At 36.2% G+C, this 27869-nt stretch overlaps 1 protein-coding gene across 13 annotated transcripts in view; it reads right to left on the reverse strand.

The window, feature by feature from the left end:
- Window positions 1-302: 302 nt before the first annotated feature.
- BRDT (bromodomain testis associated) overlaps window positions 303-27869 on the reverse strand; it is a 59579-nt gene continuing 32012 nt past the window's right edge. For 9 of the 13 annotated variants that reach the window (XM_055585153.1, XM_055585152.1, XM_055585148.1 and 6 more), the window contains 7 exons: window positions 24566-24624; window positions 20986-21157; window positions 12897-13003; window positions 9534-9739; window positions 8839-9013; window positions 3176-3304; window positions 1642-2850 (listed from right to left, as the gene is read on the reverse strand). In XM_055585153.1, coding sequence (XP_055441128.1) covers window positions 3221-3304; window positions 8839-9013; window positions 9534-9739; window positions 12897-13003; window positions 20986-21157; window positions 24566-24624 — 803 coding nt within the window. In that variant the 3' untranslated portion in view covers window positions 1642-2850; window positions 3176-3220. Of the gene's footprint in view, window positions 927-1641; window positions 2851-3175; window positions 3305-8838; window positions 9014-9533; window positions 9740-12560; window positions 12609-12896; window positions 13004-20985; window positions 21158-24565; window positions 24625-27869 lie in introns of those variants that run through there. The other 4 variants (XR_008715779.1, XM_055585154.1, XM_055585155.1 and 1 more) reach the window with 4 other exon arrangements.

Genomic DNA, 27869 nt, shown 5'->3' on the forward strand with positions numbered 1-27869 from the left:
GGAGTACGTCAAGGTTGTATATTGTCACCCTGCTTATTTAACTTATATGCAGAATACATCATGAGAAACGCTGGGCTGGAAGAAGCACGAGCTGGAATCATGATTACAGGGAGAAATATCAATAACCTCAGATATGCAAATGACACCACCCTTATGGCAGAAAGTGAAGAAGAACTAAAAAGCCTCTTGATGAAAGTGAAAGAGGAGAGTGAAAAAGTTGGCTTAAAGCTCAACATTCAGAAAACGAAGATCATGGCATCTGGTCCCATCACTTCATGGGAAATAGATGGGGAAACAGTGGAAACAGTGTCAGACTTTATTTTTGGGGGCTCCAAAATCATTGCAGATGGTGACTGCAGCCATGAAATTAAAAGATGCTTACTCCTTCAGAGGAAAGTTATGACCAACCTAGACAGCATATTCAAAAGCAGAGACATTACTTTGCCAACAAAGGTCCATCTAGTCAAGGCTATGGTTTTTCCAGTAGTCATGTATGGATGTAAGAGTTGGACTGTGAAGAAAGCTGAGCACTGAAGAATTGATGCTTTTGAACTGTGGTGTTGGAGAAGACTCTTGAGAGTCCCTTGGACTGCAAGGAGATCCAACCAGTCCATTCTAAAGGAGATCAGTCCTGGGTGTTCTTTGGAAGGAATGATGCTAAAGCTGAAACTCCAGTACTTTGGCCACCTCATGTGAAGAGCTGACTCAATGGAAAAGACTCTGATGCTGGGAGGGATTGGAGGCAGGAGGAAAAGGGGATGACAGAGGATGAGATGGCTGGATGGCATCACCGACTTGATGGACGTGAGTTTGAGTGGACTCCGGGAGTTGGTGATGGACAGGGAGGCCTGGCATGCTGCAATTCATGGGGTCGCAAAGAGGCGGACACAACTGAGCGACTGAACCGAACTGAACTGAACTGAGCACTACAAAGGGAAGAAAACTGTTAGTGAAAAAATAGGTGCTAATAGTGACAGCCTGCAGGAGACAGCCAGGATTCAGTTAGAGCAGTGGTTCGCAAACTTCAGCGTGTATTAGTATCACTGGAGGGCTTGTTCAACTACAGGTTGCTGGCCCCCATACCAGAGGTTCTGATTTAGTGAGTTTTAAGTCTGAGAATCTGCATGTTCCCAAATGATGCTGATGAAGCTGGTCCATGGACCACTCTTTGAGAACAACTCAAGAAAAAAAGAGGAAAAATAAAGCAAAAAGGTTGATTATATAGATAATGTTGTTAACAAGTAAAATCCATGCAAGAAGTTAAAAGAAGTCAAGCGTTTTTTTACTAAGAAATAATGTACAAATTGAGGAAGGATCAGTTAGTTATACATCAATATTTTCTCTGCAAAACTGACTTAAGCCTACCAAAATTTTGTTGATTATCTACAATGTGCCAGATCTCTTACTGATTGAGCAAAGGTTAAAATGTTAAATTGGTTAAACTAAAAAGATAACCATAACATGGCTCTCTATAAGGGATGTTCCAAAGGTTTATAGAAAAACCTCAAGTAAACCATTTAATGTAAAAGGATATTAATGAAGCTGAACTTTCTTTTTAGCTGTAGACAAAGATCATTCACTGAGCAGTTTTTTATTATTTAAAGGCAGTTGTTGAAAAGAGTTAATGTGTATTTGACAGAGTAAATTCTTATTTAGTATTTTTATTCTCTTCAAAATAGAAAATTTCCCATAGATCTTAAAAGCATTACATAATAAATATTTAAATGAACCAGAAAATATTGAAAGGTCTAAAGAAAAAGAAAAAAACAAAACAAAACCCTATAACCCCATCACCTAGAGGTAACCAGTATGCATTTCTGATGTATCTAAGACTATATATATATATATATAAATTAGACTATATATAAATATAAATTAGAATATATAGATAAGTCCATATGCTCTTTTAGGAAAATAACAATGTATACTGTTTAATATATACATACTAATTTCTTGGTTAAAAATATAGTATAATATGTATGACTATGACTTTTATTCTGGCTGTTTCATGAAGGTATCACCACCATTTCAGCCTCTAGTTAATCATATTTTTAAAATGGTTGACAGCTTAAAGATATTTCAAAAAATTATCATATTGATTATAAAAATAAATAAAGCCAAGAAAACTTTCTCTTTCTCTCTATAATACATATACACTTCGAATTTTCACTTTAGATGATACTGGAATAGTGCCTGAATTTTACAAGAGTCCAAATTTTAAAATAGATGAAGCTGATATACATAATTTATACATAATTCCAACTTCAGGGTGATGAAACAAAATATTTCACAGATTTAAATACTTAGTATAGTTAAGTAAAAATTTAGACATCCATTGCTATCACATGCATATTAAGAAATGTATAGATTCTTAGACACATACATAATTAATATTCACTGTTATTCTGTCTCAAATTTAACATCTTTCAAACCATAGATAATAAATATAAATTTTGAATATAGAACCAATAGAGAATCTTATGAAATCTGACACTCAAAGAAACCAGGTGTTATTTGTTAGAGGTTCTAAATATTTCTGAAGGCAGACAAATATCTGTTTTAAAAGTTACAAACTCATGGTGATCATTTTGTAATATACAGACATATGGAATCACTATGTTGTACACCTGGAACTAACAGAGTATTACAGATGAATTATACTTCAATTTTAAAAAGTAAATAAAATAATAAATTAACAAAACAAAACAACCCTGCTTGTAGGCCCCACATTTTGCCACACAGTCATTTAAAGAAACCCAGGCAGAATCATGGCTCATTGAAACATTATTTACATTACAAAAGGGCCCTATACTCCAAAAAGAGGCCTGAACTCCATTAAAGGACAACTCCCTGTAAAAAAAAACAAAAACAAAGTTAGAAACTCAACAAGAACTCTTTTTTTGATCCCTATATCAAAATAAAAAGGGACCATCTTTTGGGATTTTCATTGCTTAGATAGGATCTATAATATATAGTAGAATATTGTAAAATGAATAACATTTGGGAGTTTATTCAATTTTTAGGTATTCAAAAATATAAAATTTCCTATAAATTATGTCGTTAAAAAATGAACATATAGTTATCAAAAAATGTAAGTGAAAATTGTTTAATCATCTTAGAGCAGTCAAAATACAATTTAAGTTGGTATCTTGGTGTTGGAAAGCAATCATTTTACCATTTGCTTTTTAATCTTTTATAATTCATTTAAGTTGATGGTTAATCAAAAAACTGAGTTGTAATCAAAGTTGTTTTCAAACATTGTCATAATGTCACTTTGAAGAGTCATATCAATGGTACCAGCCATCTGTAGAAACGAAGAGAAAATATAAATGTTACTTTAAAAGTTTATGCCTTCATTATATTACGTCTATATAAGAAAATGATAATGCAATATTTGGAACACAGAAAATGAATGCACTTCATTTAACATAATGAGTTTGTACATAACTTCTAATTTCTGTTCAACTACTGATTTTTGTTAAAATATCTTTCACATCATAAATAAAAATTAAAACTTACAAGAACACAAAGAACAAGTTTAACTTATCTCTCCAAGTAAGAAAGTTCTCAGTGTTAATCTACACATGAACTAAGATTACATGGTTTGATGTGTCTCTCTAACCAATACAGGACTAGACACACAAAATTATTTTCTTAATGAACTAGTATCTTACCCATGTGAGAGAACTATACTATATAATGGTAAAGTCATGATTCTGCCCAATACTGTGTAACCTAAGGCAAATTGTCTAAACAAGTTTATTTTATATACAGGTATTTATGAAGAGCAACCAGACTGAATGTATAACATTCAGCACAGTTTTGCTTATTATATGCTAAAAAACTAAATAAAATAAGCTAAAGTATAGGAAAAGCTAAATTAAGACAAAAGAAACAAAGGTTTTCTTACTATACTCTGAAGACTTCTCTAAATGTCCATAAGACACAAGTTAGTCTTTGCCACAAAGACTAAAATGACACCAACTATGAAAGTTCAATTTTTTTTTTAAGACCAGTGAACAGTAGCAGCTCACAGTAGTAGCACCGGTTTGTAACCAGTTGGTTGACTTCCTGGATAAGAATCAGTGTTCTCTGATTATGTGGGAGATTTAGAATTACGACTTGGTTACCAAAAGGATATTATTTAATAAGAAGTTGTGTGATTCTTAAAAACTATGAAAATGTCTTTAAATATGATTTAGAGACAAGGGTAAATTCTTAGATCTTAACCCCAGCTATTTTCCTAGCACCAGCTATTAGGATACCAAATGTGTAGCCCAAGCAAATAGTTCCTCAGAAGTTCTTTTTTAATGCTCCAGTGAATGTTGGATACACTGTCCTGGTTTAAATATCACTAATACTCTTATCTCTAAGTATCCAGACTGACCACAAAGTTCCAAAAATACGTAATGAAACTTGTTTTATTTTAAAAGTACTTTTAGATTCTCTTCCATCTTGACTAAATCTGAATTTGTGGATATTGACTGATATCAAACTGGATACTGCCTGTACCAATTAACCTTAGATACCACAATTTAAATACTAAAGCTCTCTGCAGCTGACACTATAACCTGGATATTCCTTTTACGGTGGTCCTAATATACACTTCAACCATTCAAACTTAAGATCAAAATTTGGGTCAAGGGAACTGGCAGAGGCTCTCCTAGGGAGCTTATGCTAGATGTCAAGTTATTGCTGCCATTTACAGTACCAATCTGGTCCAGAAGCTGCAGCATAAGAGTCTGGAGTGTCAAGAATGATAGTAGGTAGCTCCAAAGTCAAGTTTTTAATTGTCAAGCTGCTAGAGGTGGCACTTCTAGTCACGTTCCAGTGGGTTCCAGAAAAATGCTTGGATTTTAGAAATACCAGATTGCCTAGTTGGGTTGTTGGGTAGCAGGAAGTTGCTGAGATATCACTTGTGGGTAGCTAAAGTCAGGCCCTTGTGAGTACCAAAAGGAAAAATTCCTAGGTCACTAGAGAAATACTTCTAGTAAAGTACTAATTAAATTTTAATAAAGAACTTCAAAAATATATATAAAAATTTGCTATTTAAATTTATTAAAATTCAATAAAATGAAACATTGACTGCCTTAGTTTCATTAGCCACGTTTTAAGTCCTTAATAACATGTAGCTAGCTGGTATTATGGAGAAGGCAATGGCAACCCACTCCAGTACTTTTGCCTGGAAAATCCCATGGACAGAGGAGCCTGATGGGCTGCAGTCCGTGGGGTTGCGAAGAGTCGGACACGACTGGGCGGCTTCACTTTCACTTTTCACTTTCATGCATTGGAGAAGGAAATGGCAACCCACTCCAGTGTTCTTGCCTGGAGAATCCCAAGGACGGGGAAGCCTGGTGGGCTGCCGTCTATGGGGTCGCACAGAGTCGGACACAACTGAAGTGACTTAGCAGCAGCAGCAGCAGCAGCTGGTATTATAGTTTATTGAGTAAAGCACATTCCTATAATTGTAGAAAGTTCTGTAACAGAGATCCCCAACCCCCAGGTCACAGACTGGAGATTATGGAGTAGACTGGACATAAGCAACACACTTCAGACGTCACTGTCTCCCATCCCCTGAGACAGGATCATCTAGTTGCAGGAAAACAAGCTCAGGGCTCTCACTGATTCTGCATCTTGGTGACCTGTACAATTATTTCATTATATATCACAGTGTAGTAATAGAAATAAAGTACATACTAAGTGTAATGCACTTGAATCATCTGGTAAGCACCCCACCCCCACCCAGTCCGTGGTAAAATTGTTTTCTGCAAAACTAGTCTCTGGTGCCAAAAAGATTGGGGACTGCTGTTGTATAAGAGCATATTGCTCTAAAGTAAACTCCATCATATGTTACAACACTGGTCAATACAGTTTGTTTCTGTCTTCACATTATAAATAAGCTGATAAAACTTGTGTTTTATTTCCTAGGAAATTCATTTGTATCATAATCAATACTACCTGTGTGCTCAGTTGCTTAGTCATGTCTGACTCTGTGACCCCATGGACTGCAGCCCACCAGACTCCTCCATGGAATTTTTCAGGCAAGAATACTGGAGTGGGTTGCCATTTCCTTCTCCTGGGGATCTTCTAGACCCAGGCATCAAACCCTGTGTCTCCTGCATTGGCAGGCGGATTCTTTACCACTGAGCCATCTGGTAAGCCTAGTCAACACTACAGCAAAAGCCAATGACTTTTTTCTTCTGGAACTAGTACTTCTGTATGACCTGTGAATTCAGGATTACAAAAATATCCAGCACTCAACAAGATAAAATTTATATCTGGCATCAATGGTTACCAGATTAAGTAAAGAAGAAGAAAAACATTATCTGTAAAGGAGATTAATCAATCAATTGAAACCAACATGCAAGTGACAAATATTAGAATTAGCAGAGAACCCATTAAACAATTATGATAATTGTATTCTATTTGTTCAAAAGTTTAACAGAGTTACTAAAAACATTAAAAATACCCAAATCAAACTTCTAGATATTATGACTAATGTCTGAGATGGGACAACTTCAAGTGGTCTAATACAAAAGTAACTGCAATCACTAAAGATTCCAACTATACAACATTCTGGAAATGGCAAAACTATGGCAATAAAAAGATCAGTGGCTGTAAAGGTTTAGGAGGGAGGGGTGAACATAAGGAGAACAGGGAATTTTCAGCAAAAGAAGAGTACCACAGTGGTTGATGTATGTCATTATACATTTGTCAAAACCCATAAATTACAACACAGAGAGTGAACCCGGATGCAAACTATAGACTTTGCTTGATAAACCAAGATTGACAATGGTGTGGCAATGTTAATTCATAGATTGGATAACAAATGTACCACACTAATGTGGGATGTTAATGGTGGGAGAGACTGTGATTGGTAGGGGAAAGGGTAGGAACACGTGGGAACTCTACTTTCATTCAGTTTTGCTGTGAATCTAAAACACTTTAAAAATAAAGTACTAATTATCAAAATTAATGAAGAACAAAGGCCAAATAAAGATATTTTCAGATGTAAAACAGCTGAAAAAATTCATCACCAGTCGATCCTATACCACAAGAACTGTTAGAAGGAAGTCCTTAAAGGAAAAGGAAAATCATACCATTTGGAAATCTAGATCTAAATGAATGAAAAACACTGGAAATGGTAACTAGACAAGTTTTTTTTAAATGTCATTTAAAATTTGAGAGAGAATTTGACTGCTTAAACAATAGCCTAAAGGTTGGGAGGGAGGAAGTGGAACTATACTACTTTAAGGATATTATACTAAATGTGAAGTGGTGTAATATAAGTTGAAAGAAGACTGTGACAAGCTAAACTATCAATATATATGATAAACCATAAAGCAACCACTAAATGACAAGCTAAACTGTCAATATATATGATAAACCATAAAGCAACCAGTAAAGCAACAGAGTTACTTATAATAAGCCAATAAAGGAAAAAAGGAATTATAAAAATACTTATTAATCTAAAAGAGTGCAGAGAAAAAAAGAATAGATGACACACATAAAAAATAAGATGATGGACTCAGATGTAACCATATCAATAGTTGTATTGAATGTAACTGGTTAAACATTCCTGTAAAAGGCAAGACTACACTATAGGTTCCAAGAAAATAATTTTAAATATGAAGTACAGATAAGTTAAAAGGATGGAAAAAATTTTTGTACCATGCCAACACTAGACTTAAAAAAGGTGAAATTGTTATATTTCAGAGAAAATAATATTACATGGAATAAAAAAAAGTCATTTTATAAATGAAAAGGGGTCAGTTAATCAAGAGGATATAACAGTCCTATATGTTTATGTACCTAAGAACAACTTCAAAATACAGGAAATAAAATTGATAGAATTGCAACGGTAAAAAGCCAAGCCTATAACTATATCATCATAGGTACCAATGCCCTTTCTCCATATTTGATAGAACAAACAGGCAGAAAATCAGCAAGAATTTAATAGACTTGAAAAAACATTATCAACCAACTTGTCCTGTTTAATGCCCTACCCAACAGAAGCAGAATGCACATTCTTCTAAGTGCATACAGAATATTTACCAAGGTAGATCATAATCTGGGCTATAAAACAAGTCTTATTAATGAATTTAAAATGATTCAAGATATCGTGTGTTCTCTAACCACAATGGAATTCAATTAGAAATCACTAATTTTCTATTATTTTCACTAGCTAGAAAATTTCCAAATATTTGGAAAACTAAATAACACACTTCTAAATAATCCACAGATAAAAGGAAGAATTCTATACTTTTTATATATTAAGGACACCTTAAATAGAAATTTTATGGTGTTTTTTTTTTGGTTTCCGGTTTCATCAAGGTATAACTGACATATAACTTGATGCAGAGTTGAACTAAACACTGACTAAGATGGCATATCTTTTGGCCACAATTCACAGGTAGTTTATAGGTTTTTCAAGGATTAACAACAGTAAGTGATTCTACCTTTGTGCCAGGCATTTTCAAATGTGCTTAATACAAGTAAATTCATTTCACCTTTTACCTTTACAGATAAGGAAATTGAGGCACAAGGAGGTTCTATTTAATGGAAGAACCAGGATTTGAACCCAAAGTTCAAACCCAAACCCAAAGGCTCGAGGATTGATACTCTATTATTTATACTATGCTTGTGTCATTTAACTATGAGATTTTAATTTTACTCTCTAATTTTAGAATGAACTTGATCCTCACTAAAGAAGTAACTCCTCACACTAAAGAGGTAATTGTTACTGAAGAACCACCTAGAATACATCTTTGAACATGTAAAGACACTGCCCTGTTAAATCTTTCCTTTGTTAGATTCAGTAAACTAAAATTCACTTACTGCTTCTCTTCTCCTCCGCTCTTGCTCTTTCTCCCGTGCTAAATTTCGGTCTTTCAGAAGCCACAGTTTGTCTTTATCTTGAGCTTCCTGTGACTGCTGATCTTCTTTTTGTTCTTCTTCAAGACACTTGTTTTGCATTTTATTTGGAAAAGATTCTAGAGTGAAGCCATGGTCCCTTAAGAAACAGTAAAGTGAAAAGTAGGTTTCAAGCTCCTTAAAACTTTTTATTATGAAGATACATTTGTCAAATGACAAATATAAAGCAGTGTCCTAGATGTCCTTCTTCATATGTTATGACATTACTTTTTAATATTTCTGATGTCAAATTTTACATAGGGCAATATATGTTAACAAAGAGAAGGTTTTGGAAAATTATGACCAAAGTTTACCATTATCTTCTTATATATAGAATGGAAACAATATTAAGACATTTCTGGAAAATAATGATACCATTATAATTTAGTAATATTAGTATTTTTAATAGCTTCTTTAATCACTTGATTATTTATATCCCCTTTAAATAGGTATTACTACTTAATTTTTAAAAAATCAGTAAAAATTCACTTTTCTAAATATAATTTGCTCAGTGGTCTACTAAATAGCTGAATATAATCACTTACAAAAAAGAAATTTAATATATTTAAAATACATGTCTGTATCTCCCCAAATCTCCACTAATCCAAATAATTACAGACCTCTGATTTTCTTGAAATACTTTTGGTTCCTTTGTATTCTGTTCCAGATGTTTCCGTATTAGTTCCTGTGTTCGAGCTCTTACTTCCTTTTCTATTGCTGCTTTTCTAAACTGGTTGAAGAGCTCATCTGATGATTTCAGTACACCTGATGTTTTGACCGGTTTGCCTAAACTTTTCCAAGAATCTGCATTCTTGATCTTTATATCCTAAAACAAATATTTGATTCAGTATACATCTAAAGATGTCAACTATTTGGAAGAAAAATATTATTTTTGATAAAAATCAAAAATAAAGATTCCAAAGGCTTTAGGTAATTTTACTAAAGTTAAAGGTTACTAAAGTAGAAAAAAATAGGATAATAAATTAGCTAAATTCAATTATTCATCTAAGACCAAATTAAAACAGTGTGCTTGACAGTTGTTTCAATTTAATGTGAAACATATGTTAAGGGTATGATAATCTATAAAGAATATAAAAATTAACTGGTCACTGTAATCAAGACATTTATGAACAAGGTCCTACTGTATAGCAGACAACTATAATCAATACCCTATGACCATAATGGAAAATGTGTGTGTGTATGTATTATATATATATATATATATATATATGTATATATGAATCACTTTGCTATACAGCAGTAATTAACACAACACTATAAATCAACTGTATTTCAATATAAAAATTAAGTTACAATCTTAAAAAAAATTATTCTATGCAAAAAATAAAGCAAGTATACAAGTGATTAATCAGAGGCAAAGTAAAATGATGGCAAAAAGACTGTAAGAAGAAAGAATGGTACAGTATTTGTTGAAAACCCTCTGACATAGCTTTGTTTTCCTTTCTTTGGTATGAAGAAAAGAATTAACTGCTTGTGATCGCTGTTCTTAACTGAGACAGGCCAAGGGCTGTCTCTGTTAAGCTCTGTTAAGTCTCTGTTGGCTGACCAACAGAAATGTATGTAGTTGAAAATCTTCCAGTACCGCATTTTTTTTTAAAAAGTAAACTTTTAATAATATATTTTATTAAAGGAGTCAAACATCCTTCCTCACCCCTAACACACACACACAAACCTTCACCATTGGTCACCCAGTTGTATTTATGAAGTCTTTCTTATATGTTACCAATAAAACCTATTTTTGTTCCTACCCATGGAATGGGCTAAATACTAGTTTCACACTTCACTTTTCTACTGAGTCAGTTAAAGAATATTGCCTGCAGATAGAGACATGAAACATAACAGGTAATACATGGTAGTATACTTAATAGGAAATAAAGGGAGGATGAAACCCTGGTCTCTGGTTTTGTCCTTAAAATGTCTATTTAACTGCAATAAAATTCTGGCAGACCCTAAAACAGGAAAGTTCATATTTGGGTTTGGAGTATGGGACAATTTTTCAGATATTACAGAGAAGAATAAGATTTTGAGGTGAGAATGGAAAGCATTCCTCACTGAAGGAAAAACATAGGCATATGCCTAAGATTGAAAAGCTAAATCGGAGTCACAATGTAAAGGTGCTTAATCTTCATTTTGAAGTCAAAGCTAGAAACTATTGAAGGTTTCGTATATAATAATTATACGATCAGAGCAATACATCAAGAAGTACAGTTAAAAGAATGTTTAAAGCAGAATGGGGACTTCACTGTGGTATAGTGGATAAGAATTTGCCTGCCAATGCAGGGGACATGGGTTCAATCCCTGGTCTGCGAAGATTCCACATGCCACGGAGCAACTAAAGCCGTATACCACAACTACCGTGCCCATGCTCTAGGGCCTGCATGCCGTAACTACAGAGCCTGCATGCTAGAACTACTGAAGCCCATGTGCCTAGAGTCTGTACTCCACAAGAGAAGACAATGCAATGAGAAGCCTGAGTACCGCAATGAAGACCCAGTGCAACCAAAAATAAATAAATAAAAATAGATTAGAACAAGGAGGGTTTCAAGTTAGTCTGCATTATAAATATTACAAAGAGCTTACATTGAAGGCAATAAGGCCTGGTCTATGAGGTAGAAGTGGAAAAGGAAACATCTTGAAAATAAAACCCAAAGAGTTCAGCAATTCCTTGACTTCAGGAGACTGAGAAATCAAAAAGGATTAAAACTCCCAGGATGCCAGGTCTAGAAGTATATATCTGAGTCATCTGCAGAGAGACTGTAACTGAAATCACCACAGTGGATGTTCAGAGAGAGAAGTAGTAGAAGACCCTGATTTCCTCACACCTTCAAGACTTTGGGAGGGACACAGCAATTTTAGACATCATTGGTTCTTCTGATAGGGCAAATTACAGGGATGGGGCAATAGCTAGATTTGAGGTAAAATTAAGGCAGTGCTTTTCAGTTGAGGGTGATTCTCCTTTGCCCAGGGAAGACATATGGTGATGTCAGTGAAGTTTTTGGTTGTCAAATACGGGTGAAGAAAAGGGTGTTACTAACATCTAGTGGGTAGAGGTGAGGGTCCCTGTGAAGCATCCTACAATGTATAGACCATACTCTCAACAAAAACTTATCCAGTCCAAAATGTCAATAGGAAATGATGGAAGGAAGGAAGGGAGAGAAAAAAGAGGGGATATGTGAATATCTCATTCATGGTCAGTTTCTGACAATTAGTTTTGAGAGTCACTTTGACTGTAAGGAGATCAAACCAGTTCTCCTAAAGGAAATCAACCCTGACTATTCATTGGAAGGACTGACGCTAAAGCTGAAATTCCAATACTTTGGTCATCTGATGCAAAGAGCCGATTCATTGGAAAAGACCCTGATGCTGGGAAAAATTGAAGTCAAAAGGAGAAAGGGCGGCAGAGGATGAGATCGTTAGATAGCATCACTAACTCAATGGACATGAATTTGAGTAAAATCCGGGGCACAGTGGACAGGGGAGCCTTGCGTGCCACAGGCCATGGGATCACAAAGAGTCGGACACAACTTAGTGACTGAAAAACAACAACTATATTCAAATGTCTAGAATAGTACCTGATGTATCTAATGTATCCCAAACATCTAGAATACTTGTTGAAAGACTGATCAATGTGTGGTCTGAGATTAAGTGCCCAGAAGACTCCATGAGGAAATCACCTACAACAGATTGTAAAAGCTAGTTTTATAACATGTTTTAAAATAAGGATAGCTGGCAAATACCAGCATTCTAGAATTTAAAATTAAACACAAATATGAGGACTGATGGTAGAGGGTGGGGAAAGGTGTTGCTCACAGTTTAACTTCTGTTTTTTAACAAAGGGGCAAAAGTTAGTCTTAAGAGATCCAAAATTCATTCAAATTAGCACTTAAAATACCTCTGTGCCATTTCTATATTCAATTGTAAATTTCTTCAAGATCTGTGAGAAAAAATTACATTATTCTTACCTTTTGCACTGGAACTTGACCTTGATATTCTGATTCTAACATCACTGTGTCATTATCACTGGACTGAGGCATCACAGTTAGGCCATTCAGAAGTTGTTCAGAATCATCTAGATGCACACATTTTTAGAACAGTACAGTCAAGTTAATATATTTCATCTTGATTCTCCATAATTAGACATTTTCCCCCTTTATATGTTAGAAACTACGAAAACAAAATAACCAGTTTTTTTTTTTACGCTTCTTAATTTTGGGGTATCATTAGTTGGAGAATTGTAACACTGTAAAATAAACATTTTTCACTGGAAATTTTACCTCCCTATATTTCTTTTTCTTCTTTTTTTTTTTGGCTGGGGGGTAGGGAGCAGTCAACATAAAGTATAGCTGACATTTTGGATGGTTTGCCTTGGAAATGAACTGAAAACGTCTGTTATTTTTGATATTGACTCAAGTACTGCATTTCGGACTCTTGTTGACTATGAGGGCTACTCCATTTCTTCTAAGGGATTCTTGCCCACAGCAGTAGATATAATGGTCATCTGAATTAAATTCACCCATTCCTGTCCATTTTTGTCCACTGATTCCTAAGATGTCGATGTTCACTCTTGCCATCTCCTGCTTGACCACATCCAATTTACCTTGATTCATGGACCTAACATTTCAGGTTCATATGAAATATTGTTCTTTATAGCACTAGACTTTACTTTCACCACCAGACACATCCACAACTGAGTGTCATTTCTGCTTTGTCCCAGCTGCTTCATTCTTTCTGGAGCTATTGGTAATTGGCCTTCTCTTCCCTAGTAGCATACTGGACACATTTTGACCCGGGGGGTTCATCCATCTTCTGGTGTCATATCGTTTTTCCTTTTTGTACTGTTCTTGGGGTTTTCATGGCAAGAATACTGGAGTGGGTTGCCATTTCCTCCTCCAGCGGACCACAATTTGTCAGAACTCTTCACTATGACCTGTCCGTCTTGGGTGGCCCTGCACGGCATGGTTCATAGCTTCATTGAGTTACACAAGCCCCTTCGCCACGACAAGGCTGTGATCCATGAAGGGGTTTACATGCCATAGTAAGTGGAAGATGATCAATGTATGGCATACCTGAGTAAATAGGAAGTCTGCTCCAAGCCTATTGCTGAAAGCTGAGGGTAGAGGGGATCCTACTTAGTAAGCCTGTGCTTCAGAATCTGGCTAGAAAAGCCTGGAGTAAAGTAAAATGATAAAGGCTTAAGGATGTAACTCAGAGTACTATCAATATATACAGCAGGCAGATAAAAGTAGGTATCTGTAAAGAACATTCAGAGATGTAATGATCAAGAGAACAGTGTCACAGAAGCCAAGTATATCAAGGATCTGACTGAAAAACAACTTCATAGGAATGCCCTCTGGCACCTTAAAACACTACAAAACTCATCCTTCATCAGACATTTGTTATTCATCTGTGTTCCAGGTCTGTCAACCTGGACCCATATCCAGTCTTGGGTTACGGACTGAGCCCCAAGGCGTATACACCTTTAGTTACTAAAACTTGGCATATATTCATCTTTTGAAGACCTGCTCACTCAACCTTTGTGCTTTCTTTCAACTTTTCCCTTTTTCTATCACTTAATTTTTTTGTATTACTTTAATAGCTTAATTTTTAGCCTTCTTCTCTGGTCTCTCTTCCCCATCCCTCCAACTGGCCTACACAATACTGGCAGATTAACTGCACTTAAGCACACACTTTGTTCCAGAAATCTTCATTGGCTCCCCACTAACTATACCATTACAATTAAGTCCAAGGTCTCTAGAAATCAAGGTTCTTTATGACCTGAACCTGATCTATTGGCCAAAAAGTTCCTTTGGTTTTTAAGTAAAAATAGAAGACACATTTTTCATTTTCACCAAGCACTTTGTTGAACAACATATTCACCATTTTGTTCTACTACCTTCTACCATTTTTCAGGTGACTTCATAATTTCATCTTCCCAAAACTTTTTATCTTTTTGGAACAATGAACTGTTCCAGGTTACTTTCACAGTCTTCCAGGGAATTGAAATTTTTTCCATTAAGAGAATTTTGTAAAGACCAAAATAAATAGAAGATTATGCTTTTTCTGAGGTTCCCAGGTGGCACAGTGGTAAAGAATTCCTGTCAATGCAGGAGACGCAAGAGATAAGGGTTTGATCCCTCGGTCGGGAATATCCCCCAGGAGTAGGAAATGGCAACCCACTCCACTATGCTTGCCTGGAAAACTCCATGGTCAGAGAAGCCTGGTAGTCTACAGTCCATCGTGTTGCAAAGAGTCAGACATAACTGAGCACACACACACATGCACGTGTGTGCTATATGTTAATTCCAGACACTTTATATCAAGTGCTGTTTTCAGTTGGTCTAATTGGAATCATTTGGTTTTCTGGAAGGAGCTCATAATAGAGGACACCCTTCCAATCCCACCACATATACAACATCACCTTCTTTGGATGAAGACCGGTCTTTGGTATGGTGGGGAGACCACCTGCAATGCAGGAGACCAGGTTAATCCCTGTGCTGGTTCCATCCCTAGGTTAGGAAGATCCTCTCGAGAAGGAAATGGCAACCCATTCCAGTAGCCCAGCCTGGAAAATCTCATGGAAAGAGGAACCTGGTGGGCTACAGTCCATGGACATGCAAAAGAGTCAGACACAATTTAGTGACTAAACAACAACAAATACAGAAATATTAATCTTTCAAGGAGATCAGGTAATTTCCACCTTCTTCACCTCCTTAAATTTTACTTTCATTTCTTTTAGGGCAAATTATTTTTACTTTATACCAAAGATGAGCACAATAAAGGACAGAAATGGTATGGACCTAACAGAAGCAGAAGATATTAAGGAGAGGTGGCAAGAATACACAGAACTATACAAAAAAGATCTTCATGACCCAGATAACCATGATGGTGTGATCACTCACCTAGAGCCAGACATCCTGGAATGCGAAGTCAAATGGGCCTTAGGAAGCATCACTACAAACAAAGCTAGTGGAGGTGGAATGGAATTCCAGTTGAGCTATTTCAAATCCTAAAAGATGGAATTCCAGTGGAGCTATTTAAGATCCTAAAAGATGATGCTATGAAACTGCTGCACTCAATATGCCAGAAAATTCAGCAGTGGCCATTGGACCAGAAAAGGTCAGTTTTCATTCCAATCCCAAAGAAAGGCAATGCCAAAGAATGTTCAAATTACCACACAATTGCCCTTATTTCACACGCCAGCAAAGTAATGCTCAAAATTCTTCAAGCCAGGCTTCAACAGTACATGAACTGAGAACTTCCAGATGTTCAAGCTAGATAGACGGAACTAGAGCTCAAACTGCCAACATCTGCTGAAACATCAAAAAAGCAAGAGAGTTCCAGAAAAACATCTACTTTTGCTTTATTTACTATGCCAAAGCCTTTGACTGTGTGGATCACAACAAACTGGAAAATTCCAGACCACATGACATGCCTCCTAAGAAATCTGTATGCAGGTCAAGAAGCAACAGTTAGAACTGGACATGAAACAACAGACTGGTTCCAAATTGGGAAAGGAGTACATCAAGACTGTATGTTGTCACCCTGCTTATTTAACTTATATGCAGAGTACATCATGCGAAATGCCAGGCTGGATGAAGTACAGCTGGAATCAAGATTGCTGGGAGAAATATCAATAACCTCAGATATGCAGATGACACCACCCATATGGCAGAAAGTGAAGAAGAACTAAAGAGCCTCTTGATGAAAGTGAAAGAGGAGAGTGAAAAAGTTGGCTTAAAACTCAACGTTAAGAAAAATTAAGATTATGGCATCTGGTCCCATCACTTCATGGCAAATAGATGGGGAAACAATGGAAACAGTGACAGACTTTTCTTTTCTTGGGCTCAAAATCACTGCAGATGATGACTGCAGCCATGAAATTAAAAGATGCTTGCTCCTTGGAAGAAAAGCTATGACCAACCTAGACAGCATATTCAAAAGCAGAGACATTACTTTGCCAACAAAGGTCCATCTAGTTAAAGCTATGGTTTTTCCAGCACTCATGTACGGATGTGAGAGTTGGACTATAAAGGAAGCTGAGCACTGAAGAATTGATGCTTTTGAACTGTGGTGTTGGAGAAGACTCTTGAGAGTCCCTTGGACAGCAAAGAGATCAAACCAGTCCATCCTAAAGGAAATCAGTCCTGGGTGTTCACTGGAAGGACTGATGCTGAAGCTGAAACTCCAATACTTTTGGCCACTTGATGTGAAGAACCGACTCATTTGAGAAGACCCTGATGCTGGGGAAGATTGAAAGCAGGAGGAGAAGGGGACAACAGAGGATGAGATTGTTGGATGGCATCACAGACTTGATGGACATGAGTTTGAGTAGGTTCCTGGAGTTGGTGATGGACAGGGAAGCCTGTCGTTCTGCAGTCTATGGGGTTGCAAAGAGTTGGACACGACTGAGTGACTGAACTGAACAATCACAAAAAAGCAGAAATTGAAGAAAATACAAGAAACTGATCCAATTGAAGACTTAGTCAAAGCCTGACATTTTATAGATAGGATGTTAAAATAGGGACAAAAGACCGTTAAATATAAATGTGTACCCACACACCCACAGCCATATATATATATATATATATATATATATATATATATATATTTGGCTGCACCAGGTCTTAGTTGTAGCACGTGGGATCTTTAGTTGTAACATGTGGGATCTAGTTCCCCGACCAGGGATTGAACCCAGGTCCCTGCATTGGGAGCATGGAGTTTCAGCCACGGGACCACCAGGAAAGTCTCCAGAGACCATTTAGACTGCAATCTTTCCATTATTTTTCAGTGTCTGTTCTTCTTCAAAGCTATCCCCACCATTCTCTATAAATTTGCTATAATGAAAACAACCTTACCCTATCCAAGTGACATTCAGTTCAGTTCAGTTCAGTTCAGTTCAGTCACTCAGTCGTGTCCGACTCTTTGCGACCCCATGAATCGCAGCATGCCAGGCCTCCCTGTCCATCACCATTTCCCGGAGTTCACTCAAACTCACGTCCATCGAGTCGGTGATGCCATCCGGCCATCTCATCCTCTGTCACCCCCTTCTCCTCCTGCCCCTAATCCCTCCCAGCATCAGAGTCTTTTCCAATGAGTCAACTCTTCACATGAGGTGGCCAAAGTACTGGAGTTTCAGCTTCAGCATCATTCCTTCCAAAGAAATCCCAGGGCTGATCTCCTTCAGAATGGACTGGTTGGATCTCCTTGCAGTCCAAGGGACTCTCAAGAGTCTTCTCCAACACCACAGTTCAAAAGCATCAATTCTTCGCCGCTCAGCTTTCTTCACAGTCCAACTCTCACATCCATACATGACCATTGGAAAAACCATAGCCTTGACTAGATGGACCTTTGTTGGCAAAGTAATGTCTCTACTTTTGAATATGCTGTCTAGGTTGGTCATAACTTTTCTTCCAAGGAGTAAGCGTCTTTTAATTTCATGGCTGCAGTAATTTTGGAGCCCCCCAAAATAAAGTCTGACGCTGTTTCCACTGTTTCCCCATCTATTTCCCATGAAGTGAAGGGACCCGATGCCATGATCTTCAGACACATTCAAATCTCTCACATTCAAAATTCAAAACAAAACAATCTCTCTTCTAGTCTTACAAAAACAAAATACCTATCTTTCTGTTTAAAGCCATAGCCATCTTCCCATTCTCTTCACCAACAAACTTCCTAGTAGACTGGTTTACATTCAGATTCCATTACTTCCCAATTTATAAGAATCTGCCTCTGCCCGATCACAATGGCCATAAAAGAAGCTTTTGTAAAAGCAAAAACAAAAAAACAAAAAACCCCACAAAAACAAAAAACCCAGCATATCACATTGCCAATTATAACCTTCTCTCCTTATTCCTCATGGTACTTTAATGCTTTGTACAAGAACTGATAACTGTGATGATTTCCTCCTAAAATGTATCTGCCGGGTTTCTATTATCTATTTCTATTATCTATTCATTTTTCCTTTTCCTCTAGGTTTTGTTTACCTCTTGTTTTAACTTATTCATTTTTTTCTACTTTTACTGAGGGAGTCTGGTTACCTAGAATTTGTTCTTGACCTTTCTCTTCCTGCTCTGTATCTTTTCCTTCATTCTTATGGCTTCAAACAGCTTCTATATATTCCTAAATATAGTTCTTGTTACACCCTGTTAGTTCCAGAAAACTATTTCTAGTTATATATTTCCAATTAGATATTCTGCAATATCTTAAATGTGGTGGTGCTAGTGTTAAAGAACTTGCCTGCCAATGCAGGAGACTTAAATTTAAATGGGTTTGATCCCTGGGTGGGGAAGATCCCCTGGAGTGTTGAGGATACAGCAACCCGCTCCTGTATTCTTGCCTGGAGAATTCCATGGACAGAGGAGCCTGGTGGGCTACAGTCTATAGGGTCACAAAGAGTCAGACACGACTGAGGTGACTTAGCACACAAACATGTCCGAAATGAAAAATCCCTTTTGTTTTCAAGCCAGCTATTGGAAGATACTGATTCTAATAAAGCGTAGTAATTCTGCCACAGAAATATCTAATTTAGCCACAGCCTTTTTGTACTTACTGCCTTAGTTTTGGTCATCATAGTTTCTTTCCTAGACTATAGCACTCAGCTTCTTTACTTGGTCCCAACTATATCAGAGCATCTTCATCTTAGTTCATCCCCTATATAGCAAGCAGCAATCTCTTCCTAATGTAAAATCTGATTTTGTCATGCTCTTGTTTGAACCTGCTCATTGTGTGCAAAATAAAAGATCCAAATGTAGCAATGGTATTTAAGATAATATATGACTTGGAACAACTACCTCTTCAGTTACTCTCCTGAAGACCTTAAAAATATTTTTTTCTAAAAAGAATGGATATAAATATTTCATATTTTGGATCTTTATTTATTCTTTTTCCTGGGATACCCACCAGTGTTGCCTCTGATATTTTCTCCATTATCCCCACTCCTCCAGTCAAGAGCTATAACTCAAGTTAAATACAAAATGAAATATTCTAACACAGAACAGTAGGGAGCTTTTACTAGAAGCAATAATGGAGGATCATCATGTTCCTCCTAATCTGTGCTTCAGTAAAACATCTTAGAAATTTCTTCTGCTTTGGAGAAACTTCTGCCCTTGGAAGGTCAAATGGAAACCAGGGAGCAGTCTAGACAGAAGGAGACCTGGATATGGTATGTTCACATCTGCTCCTAGTCTAGGCCTGAATACATTTATCAAGGTTCAGGCACCCCATTAGTTGGGCTCACCACTGTCAGAGAAGCATCTCCCTGTGTCATACATCCCCAGGAGAACCATGATGAGAAAGGCGATACCTTCACTTCTGACAAGACTAACAGATGAGACAATGATAAAGTCAAATGAATCTAACTATAAAAATTTCTAGTTTTGGAAGATGTTTTTGGTAAATGGGAACTACCACTAGGCAAGTATTTCTAGCTCAAGTTTCTTTAACTGTAAACTGTTTTTAATGTTTATAACTATTTCTCTACCTCTAGAGTCTCTAACAATCTTTTCCCCATTCTAATCTACCTTTCCAACCCACAGAGACATCATGGAAATTAGAGCAACATTTCACAAGTCTGCTCAGAGCTTGCTATGTCTGACTCTACGACCCCGTGGACTGTAGCCAACCAGGCTCCTCCATCCATGGGATTCTCCAGGCAAGAATTCTGGAGTGGGTTGTCATTTCCTTCTCCAAGGGATCTTCCCAAACCAGGGATCGTACCCGGTCTCCCGCACTGGAGGCAGACACTTTAACCTCTGAGCCACCAGGAAAGCCCATGAACTACAGCAGTGACAGGTTTTTATGTATGGCCCATATGCCAGTGTATATACTCTATATGAAAGTAAGTTGTGTGTGAATTGTACATACAATTTTCTTTCATTCAAATGTAATGAATACATTTGGGTATAAAGGAATATGCTTCAGGGATTATTTCTACCCTGGAATTTACTAGTTATGATTTTCAGTATTTCAGATACATAATATTTAGGATGACCTTGGCATTTTCATTTAGAAGTCAACTGTTCAATCACAGCTATTTACTCATTAATTTCTTACCTAAAAGAGGCAGAATTTGTAAAGGTGAAATGTTTTCCACACTCTGTGAATGTTCTGGTTCTTGATGATTAAATACTAATTGGTGGTGGTTTGGTGGTGTTCCATTTGAACATGCAGTCTGATGAACCAGGCTAGTTACCCCAGAGGTTGTATCTTGCACAGAAGACTTTACCTGTTAAGACAGAGTTAAATAAATCTTTCAGAGCTTTAATCACAGAAGAAGTATAACAACAACAACAACAAAATACAAGAGAATAGAATATAACTTAACACTGTCTTTGAATATGTTATTAAAGTCACATAAATTTATAAGGTATAATTATTGCTATCTTACAAATGAGAAAAGGTTTAGAAAGATTAAACAACTTGGCCATTATATAGCTTTTAAGTAGAGTCAGTCATCAAAGTCTATGGTCTTAAGTTACTAGCATACACAGACTTAACACATATGTTATTAAACAGTGCTGTCTATTTTCAAATGCTTTCCTGTGACTTATTGAAAATAAAAACTGAGCTTTTATACCAAATCTTGGATGGAGGAGCCTGGTAGGCTGTAGTCCATGGGGTCTTTGAGAGTCTGACACGACTGAGCGACTTCACTTTCACTTTTCACTTTCATGCATTGGAGAAGGAAATGGTAACCCACTCCAGTGTTCTTGCCTGGAGAATCCCAGGGACAAGGGAGTCTGGTGGGCTGCCGTCTATGGGGTCACACAGAGTTGGACACAACTGAAGTGACTTAGCAGCAGCAGCAGAGACTAATCCACTTTCTTTACCTCCTTTTCCTTAGTGAATTAGTGATATAAATGGAGGGTGTGTTTATTTAAAAAAAAAAAAAATCACATGGTGGTTGATGCACAGATTATCAACAAATTCTGATTGAGTATTCTGTTAACTACTTATAGGGATTCCCTTGTGGCTCAGCTGGTAAAGAATCTGCCTGCAATGCAGGAGACCTGGGTCCAATCCCTGGGTTGGGAAAATCCCCTGGAGAAGGAAAAGGCTACCACTCCAGTATTCTGGCCTGCAGAATTCCATGGACTATATAGTCGCAAATAGTTGCACAGGACTGAGCCACTTTCACTTCACTAACTACTTATTAAGAAAAACTGTATTATAATAAATATTTAATACTTGGGTGAGCCTTTTATATAGTTAATTCTCACAATAATCCTATGAAAAGAGAGAAAGTGAAAGTAAAACCAGGGTCTCCTGCATTGCAAACGGATTCTTTACCAGCTGAGCTACCAGGAACGCCCATAATCCTATGTTAGTTGCTGTCATGTCCGATTCTGCAACCCCATGGACCGCAGCCCACCTGGTTCCTGTCCATGGAATTCTCCAGGCAAGAAAAATGAAGTGGGTTGCCACTTCCTTCTCCAATAATCATATGAGTTTGGTATAGTTATTATCCCCACTTATAGTTCACAGAGGGCTTGCCTGGTGGCTCAGATGGTAAAGAATCTGCCTGCAATGCAGGAGATCTGAGTTTGATTCCTGGGTTGGGAAGATCTCCTGGAAAAGGGAAGGGCTACTCACTCCAGTATTCTTGCTTGGAGAATTCCATGGACAGAGGAGCCTAGCGGACTACAGTCCATGGGGTCACAAAGAGTCAGACACGACTGAATGACTTTCATTTTCACAGTTGACAACAGGACTTAGATGTAACTTCAATTTTCATATTTATTCAGTGGCAAGATAAGTTACAGTGCCCAAGCCCAGGTACCTTATCTGCTAAACTACAGACCCCTCCATTGAATAAAAGGGTTAGGATTATCATTAGTTGATAAGGCATAAATGAAGTATATGAATACTTATGCTAGCTTGAATAAAATTAAGGCCATAGGAATGTTTATCTCAACAATAATAGAGACCCAAGCCCAAAGTTTTAAAGTCAAATGCTGAGATTTAAATCAGCAAAACATTACTTTATGAAACACATAAGTATGTACATTTATTCATTATTCTATAAATATACTTTATTTTATGTCTTGAATAAGCATTAAATTCTTCAGTGAGTGACACTGAGAAAAACTTGGTCACAAACAGATCATAAAGATAGCATTCTATGTGCTATATTGAGAATTATTCCAAAGTTTGTTTATAACTTGACATAATTTTGTTTCCACTAATACTTATGGGCAAGACAGATCATCTGGATCTTCTTCCCACTCAAAAACCTTTGAGAGTTAATGCTTACCTAGCAAATTAAATATTAACACTTTATGTGTACAAACCCCCCCCCATTACATCTCCAAAGACAACTAATCCCATACAAACACCATCTGCTACCATATTTCTCTGAACACACCTCCTATGCTTTTTGACTCACTTCATGCTACTACCTCTGTTTAAAAAAAAGTCCCTAATCAGTATGTCAATATACTAACCATTTCTTCCCTTTCTCTGTAATTTAAAACCCATTTTAAGCATTTCCTCCTTCATGTAGTATATGTGTGTGTATATATATAGATATATATTCCTCCTTCATTTTCTCAATAAATTATGAATATAGATGATTACAGCACTAGCCATACAATGTCTTTAACTGTGTGATTATCTGTCTTATTAAGAGCTCCTTCAAGATAGTATTATATTGTGTTCCCCTTGGAGTTAGCTGTTATTACATAAGCTTATGATCTAATAAAAGGGGTGTTTGTGCTAGTTGCTCAGTTGGGTCTGACTCTTTTCAACCCCATCGATGGTAGCCTACCAGGCTCCTCTTTCTATGGAATGCTCCAGGCAATAATACTGGAGTGGGTAGCCATTCCCCTCTCCAGAGGATCTTTCTAACCCAGGGATTGAACCCCAGTCTTCTGCATTGCAGGTGGATTCTTTACTGTCTGAGTTACCAGGAGCCCTTAATAAAAGGTGTTAGTCGCTCAGTCGTATCCGACTCTTTGAGACCCCCATGGACTGTAGCCTACCATGTGCCTCTGTCTGTGGGATTCTCCAGGCAGGAATACTGGAGTGGATTGCCATTCTCTTCTCCAGGGGAATAATAAAAGGTATATACCTGTAATTCTGTATTTGAAATGGGTACAAAGGATTAAAAGTTTTATGAGGATGACAACTAGAATTAGTAGTAAAAGATAAAATTACTTTTACCCTTTTCAAAGCATGTCAACTACTAATCAAACATAAATGTGCTAAAATCAATAAATGGTAATTATAAGTTTTAGAAACTCTGACTACCACCACCCTACTACTTTTTGGGGAGAAATTCCACCTTACTGTGCACACCTTACTGCATGCATATGGGGACACCAAGACTCTCCTGTATTTAGAGCCTTAAGACTTAGCCAAAACTATAATTTGTTCTACTTACAGTTGACATAATATTAAAAAAAATACATCTATTAGAAAAATGCAGACAAATCATTTCACTATTCAATCTTTTTTATGAAGAAATCTATGAACATCTAAGTGAAAAAATGAGTGACAACACAAAAAAATAAGAAAAAATCTTTTTTAAAAATGAGTGACAACTCTTCATTTAAATAAAATCAAACAATTATAACCATTTAGTTATAACCCATATAATCTTAAAATTCTAAGGTAAAATGAAGAATTAACTTACCTGTAATCTCTCTTTAGGAGAATCATTCTGTTTTACTCCAGTAAATTTAGGAAACATTTCTGCAAATGTATATAAAAATACTTTAATATTTGCTAACTTAAAAATCATCTAAATTGTAGGTCTTGCATATTAGAAATAAAGTGATTTTAAGAAAATGGTCAACTTCTTAAATCAAGAAATTCTTACACTTACCAGGTTTCTGCCCTCTTGGAATCAGTCAAAATTTCTAAAGAGATACTTGCTTTGAAAAGGGATAGTTTCTTTTCTACCTAATGGGATAAATATCTCCTCACAAATTTCAACTTGGATTATTAGGCAAAAAGAATGATGTGTTACTTTAGAGTAAACCGCTTGAATAAGTGATAGTTTAAAAAGAAACAAGTTACAGCAGAGATAAGGGTTTAAACAAGCAGTAGTACCATTTATACTAAAACCATCTTTACCAAATAGCCATTAAGAGGCTTAATTAAAATAATTAAGAATTTACTATAAGAGAAAGGAATGTATCTGAGAGGATACAGTCTTATTAAAAGTGAAGCTATTTGATTAGGCATGATAAAGTCTGCTCTGCTTGCTAAACATTATAATAAAGATCCCATCTAATTAATACTCTATTTACTTCTGCACTATCTGATAGCCTCAACCACATAGCAACAAATGGATTTTATAGTACCTCCTTTACCTTTAGAAATACCTTTACAGGTGACACTGGCAGTAGAGTAGATATTAAAAGAGATCTCTCTGACATGGTGTTCATAAGTTCCTCTTTCTTGATCCTACAATTCATTTTGGTGCTATCCTCCCCAATCACAAGCCTAAGTCAGTGTGGTAAAGCACCAAACTGGTAGTTAATGCCTTGATCCATCTCTCCAAGCCAGCTTTCATGAGCCACCTGAGCATCATTTGCTTCAGGCTTCAGAGCACCAAGGCTGGTCAACACCAAATCTTATTCAAACTTAACATTCTAATTTTAATAGTTACCTTCTGCTTCCTGAAATGCCATCAGTTTCCACTGGATGTGTTACTGTTCTTTCCTAAAATGTTTGATGCTGGACATTGTTAAAAGTGCTAAATGCCACTCAAGGACGTGCTTTAATTTAAAAAATTTAAGTATTTAAAATGACATGAACCATCTTAATGTCACTCCACTAAATATTATTTTAAGTGTTAGGGGTTAGGTGGAAAGGGAAGGCAAGAAGACAGACTGCAAAGACTGAGGGTATAGATTCAGGTAGCTTTCACATTTAGGAGAGAAATTATGATTTCAGCTTTGAACAAAAAAACAAAAAAAACAGACTTCATTAATATGATCATATATGTGCATCCATATATCTATCTTAATTATCCAAATATGCACCTAAACAAATTATTCAATGATATAAACTCTTAACTATAATAAAAATACAACATACCACATTAGTGTTGTGATGAAAAATTTAAGGGCATTATCTTAGTTTTCTGATATAAAACTAAAGCTCACAACTATTACAAAAACTATCACTTCAAAATCTAAAAACATGAGCAAAAGGCATCAAAGAATTTTAATTAAAAACAAACCCAACACCAAGTATAGGATGCCTCAAACAAGTCTTACAGACTATAGATATATGAATAATGATAGCCTAAAACTCAGTATTTTGCTTATCCTTCTATTCTTACATAGTTGACTTTCCAGAAACAAAATAAAAGTGCATATTTCTGTTTGTTTATAAGTTCCTGGCCTTTGGAATTAAAAGGCAAATATATATATATTTTCACTGTCAAGCTTAAGACCACATTTCAATAAAGAAAGAAGCCCTGCCAGGTCTTAATAAAACTGAGCACTACAGTGACAACATATACACTTGTCAACCAACTTTTCCAGGGAAAAGGTATGTGATAACATACCTACCTTATGAGGATCCAACTGGATAAAATATGTTAACTACTGAACAAATGAATATTTTGCACAGTATATAATGTGTGCTATTTTCATATTTCCCTAAAAACTTCAATATAAAACTCTGATTGAAAGTTTTCACTTCCAACTAAACAAATTTTAATCACAGAATCAAAAAAAAGAGAGATCTAGAGTTAACTATTTGATTGAAGGATTTGTTAATAATACCCATCATCTATCAAAGCACTGAGATCAATGCTCCAGAGATACCAAATATTATCAGCAAGCCAATACTGACTTAAAAACTTGATAAACTGAATATGAATATAATACCATACATAATGTAAAACCAGAATGTAATACCATTATAGCAGAAAAAAATTACTGAAGATTTTTAAATTAGAAAAACAAATCACACTTCTGTTATAAAGGACTGGGTACATAAAAGTGATTGGAGGTCATTTCCTTATTTTATTGGAAAGAAAGCATATCCAGAGATGTTAAATAATCTGCCCAAGTTTATCATATAATATTCTATGAATAAAAATCAAGCACTTTGAACAAAAAAATTTTGCCCCCTTTAAAGAATGTTTTGAGCATTTTCATCCAAGTGTGTGGTACTTATTTTAATATAGAACAAACTGATTATAAGCTGTCTCTTCCTTTTACCAAAGTCATTTTAACTAGAGTTACAAAGTGGAAACAAACAAAAACGCCTAGACTGATGGTTCTCAAACATGGCAGCACATTAGTCACATGGATCTTTTGACACTGTATTTATCTGGTCCCACTCTCCAATTCATATCTGGACACTATTTTTAAAGTTTTACAGGTGATTTCTAATGCACTGCTGCCAAGGTTGAAAAACATTATTCTAGACAGCCTGTTTATTCAGTAAGACCCAGTTTTTAAAAGGCGCATGACAATTTATCCTAGTTCTAAGACTCCTGGCTAAAGTACAGACCTCAATATGTACAAGTTTTTAAGCAAGCCTGCGTCCCTGAATTTATCCTTCTGGGGCTTTAAAAACACCTTAATTGATAAGAAATTAATGAAAGTTTAAAATACTTAAATGATGAATACTAATCATTTCTCTTAAACTTTCTAGCTTGAATGGTGAAAAATTACTCCAAACTGTCATTTCATGGCTTCCCTGATAGCTCAGTTGGTAATGAATCTGCCTGCAATGCAGGTGATCCTGGTTCGATTTCTGGGTCAGGAAGATCCACTGGAGAAGGGATAGGCTACCCACTTCAATATTTCCTTGTGGCTTAGCTGGTAAAGAATCCATTATTTCATACTTCCTGTATTTACTAAACCATCCTCCCCCTTAAAAGGTAAACTAAAATCTAAACTTTAACCAAGTTTTTCCTTTCTTCCTTGCATGAAAAAAATAAAAACAAAACAAACTGCATCATTGTAACT

The sequence above is a fragment of the Bubalus kerabau genome, chromosome 6, assembly GCF_029407905.1.
Source record: "Bubalus kerabau isolate K-KA32 ecotype Philippines breed swamp buffalo chromosome 6, PCC_UOA_SB_1v2, whole genome shotgun sequence".
NCBI lineage: Eukaryota > Metazoa > Chordata > Mammalia > Artiodactyla > Bovidae > Bubalus > Bubalus kerabau.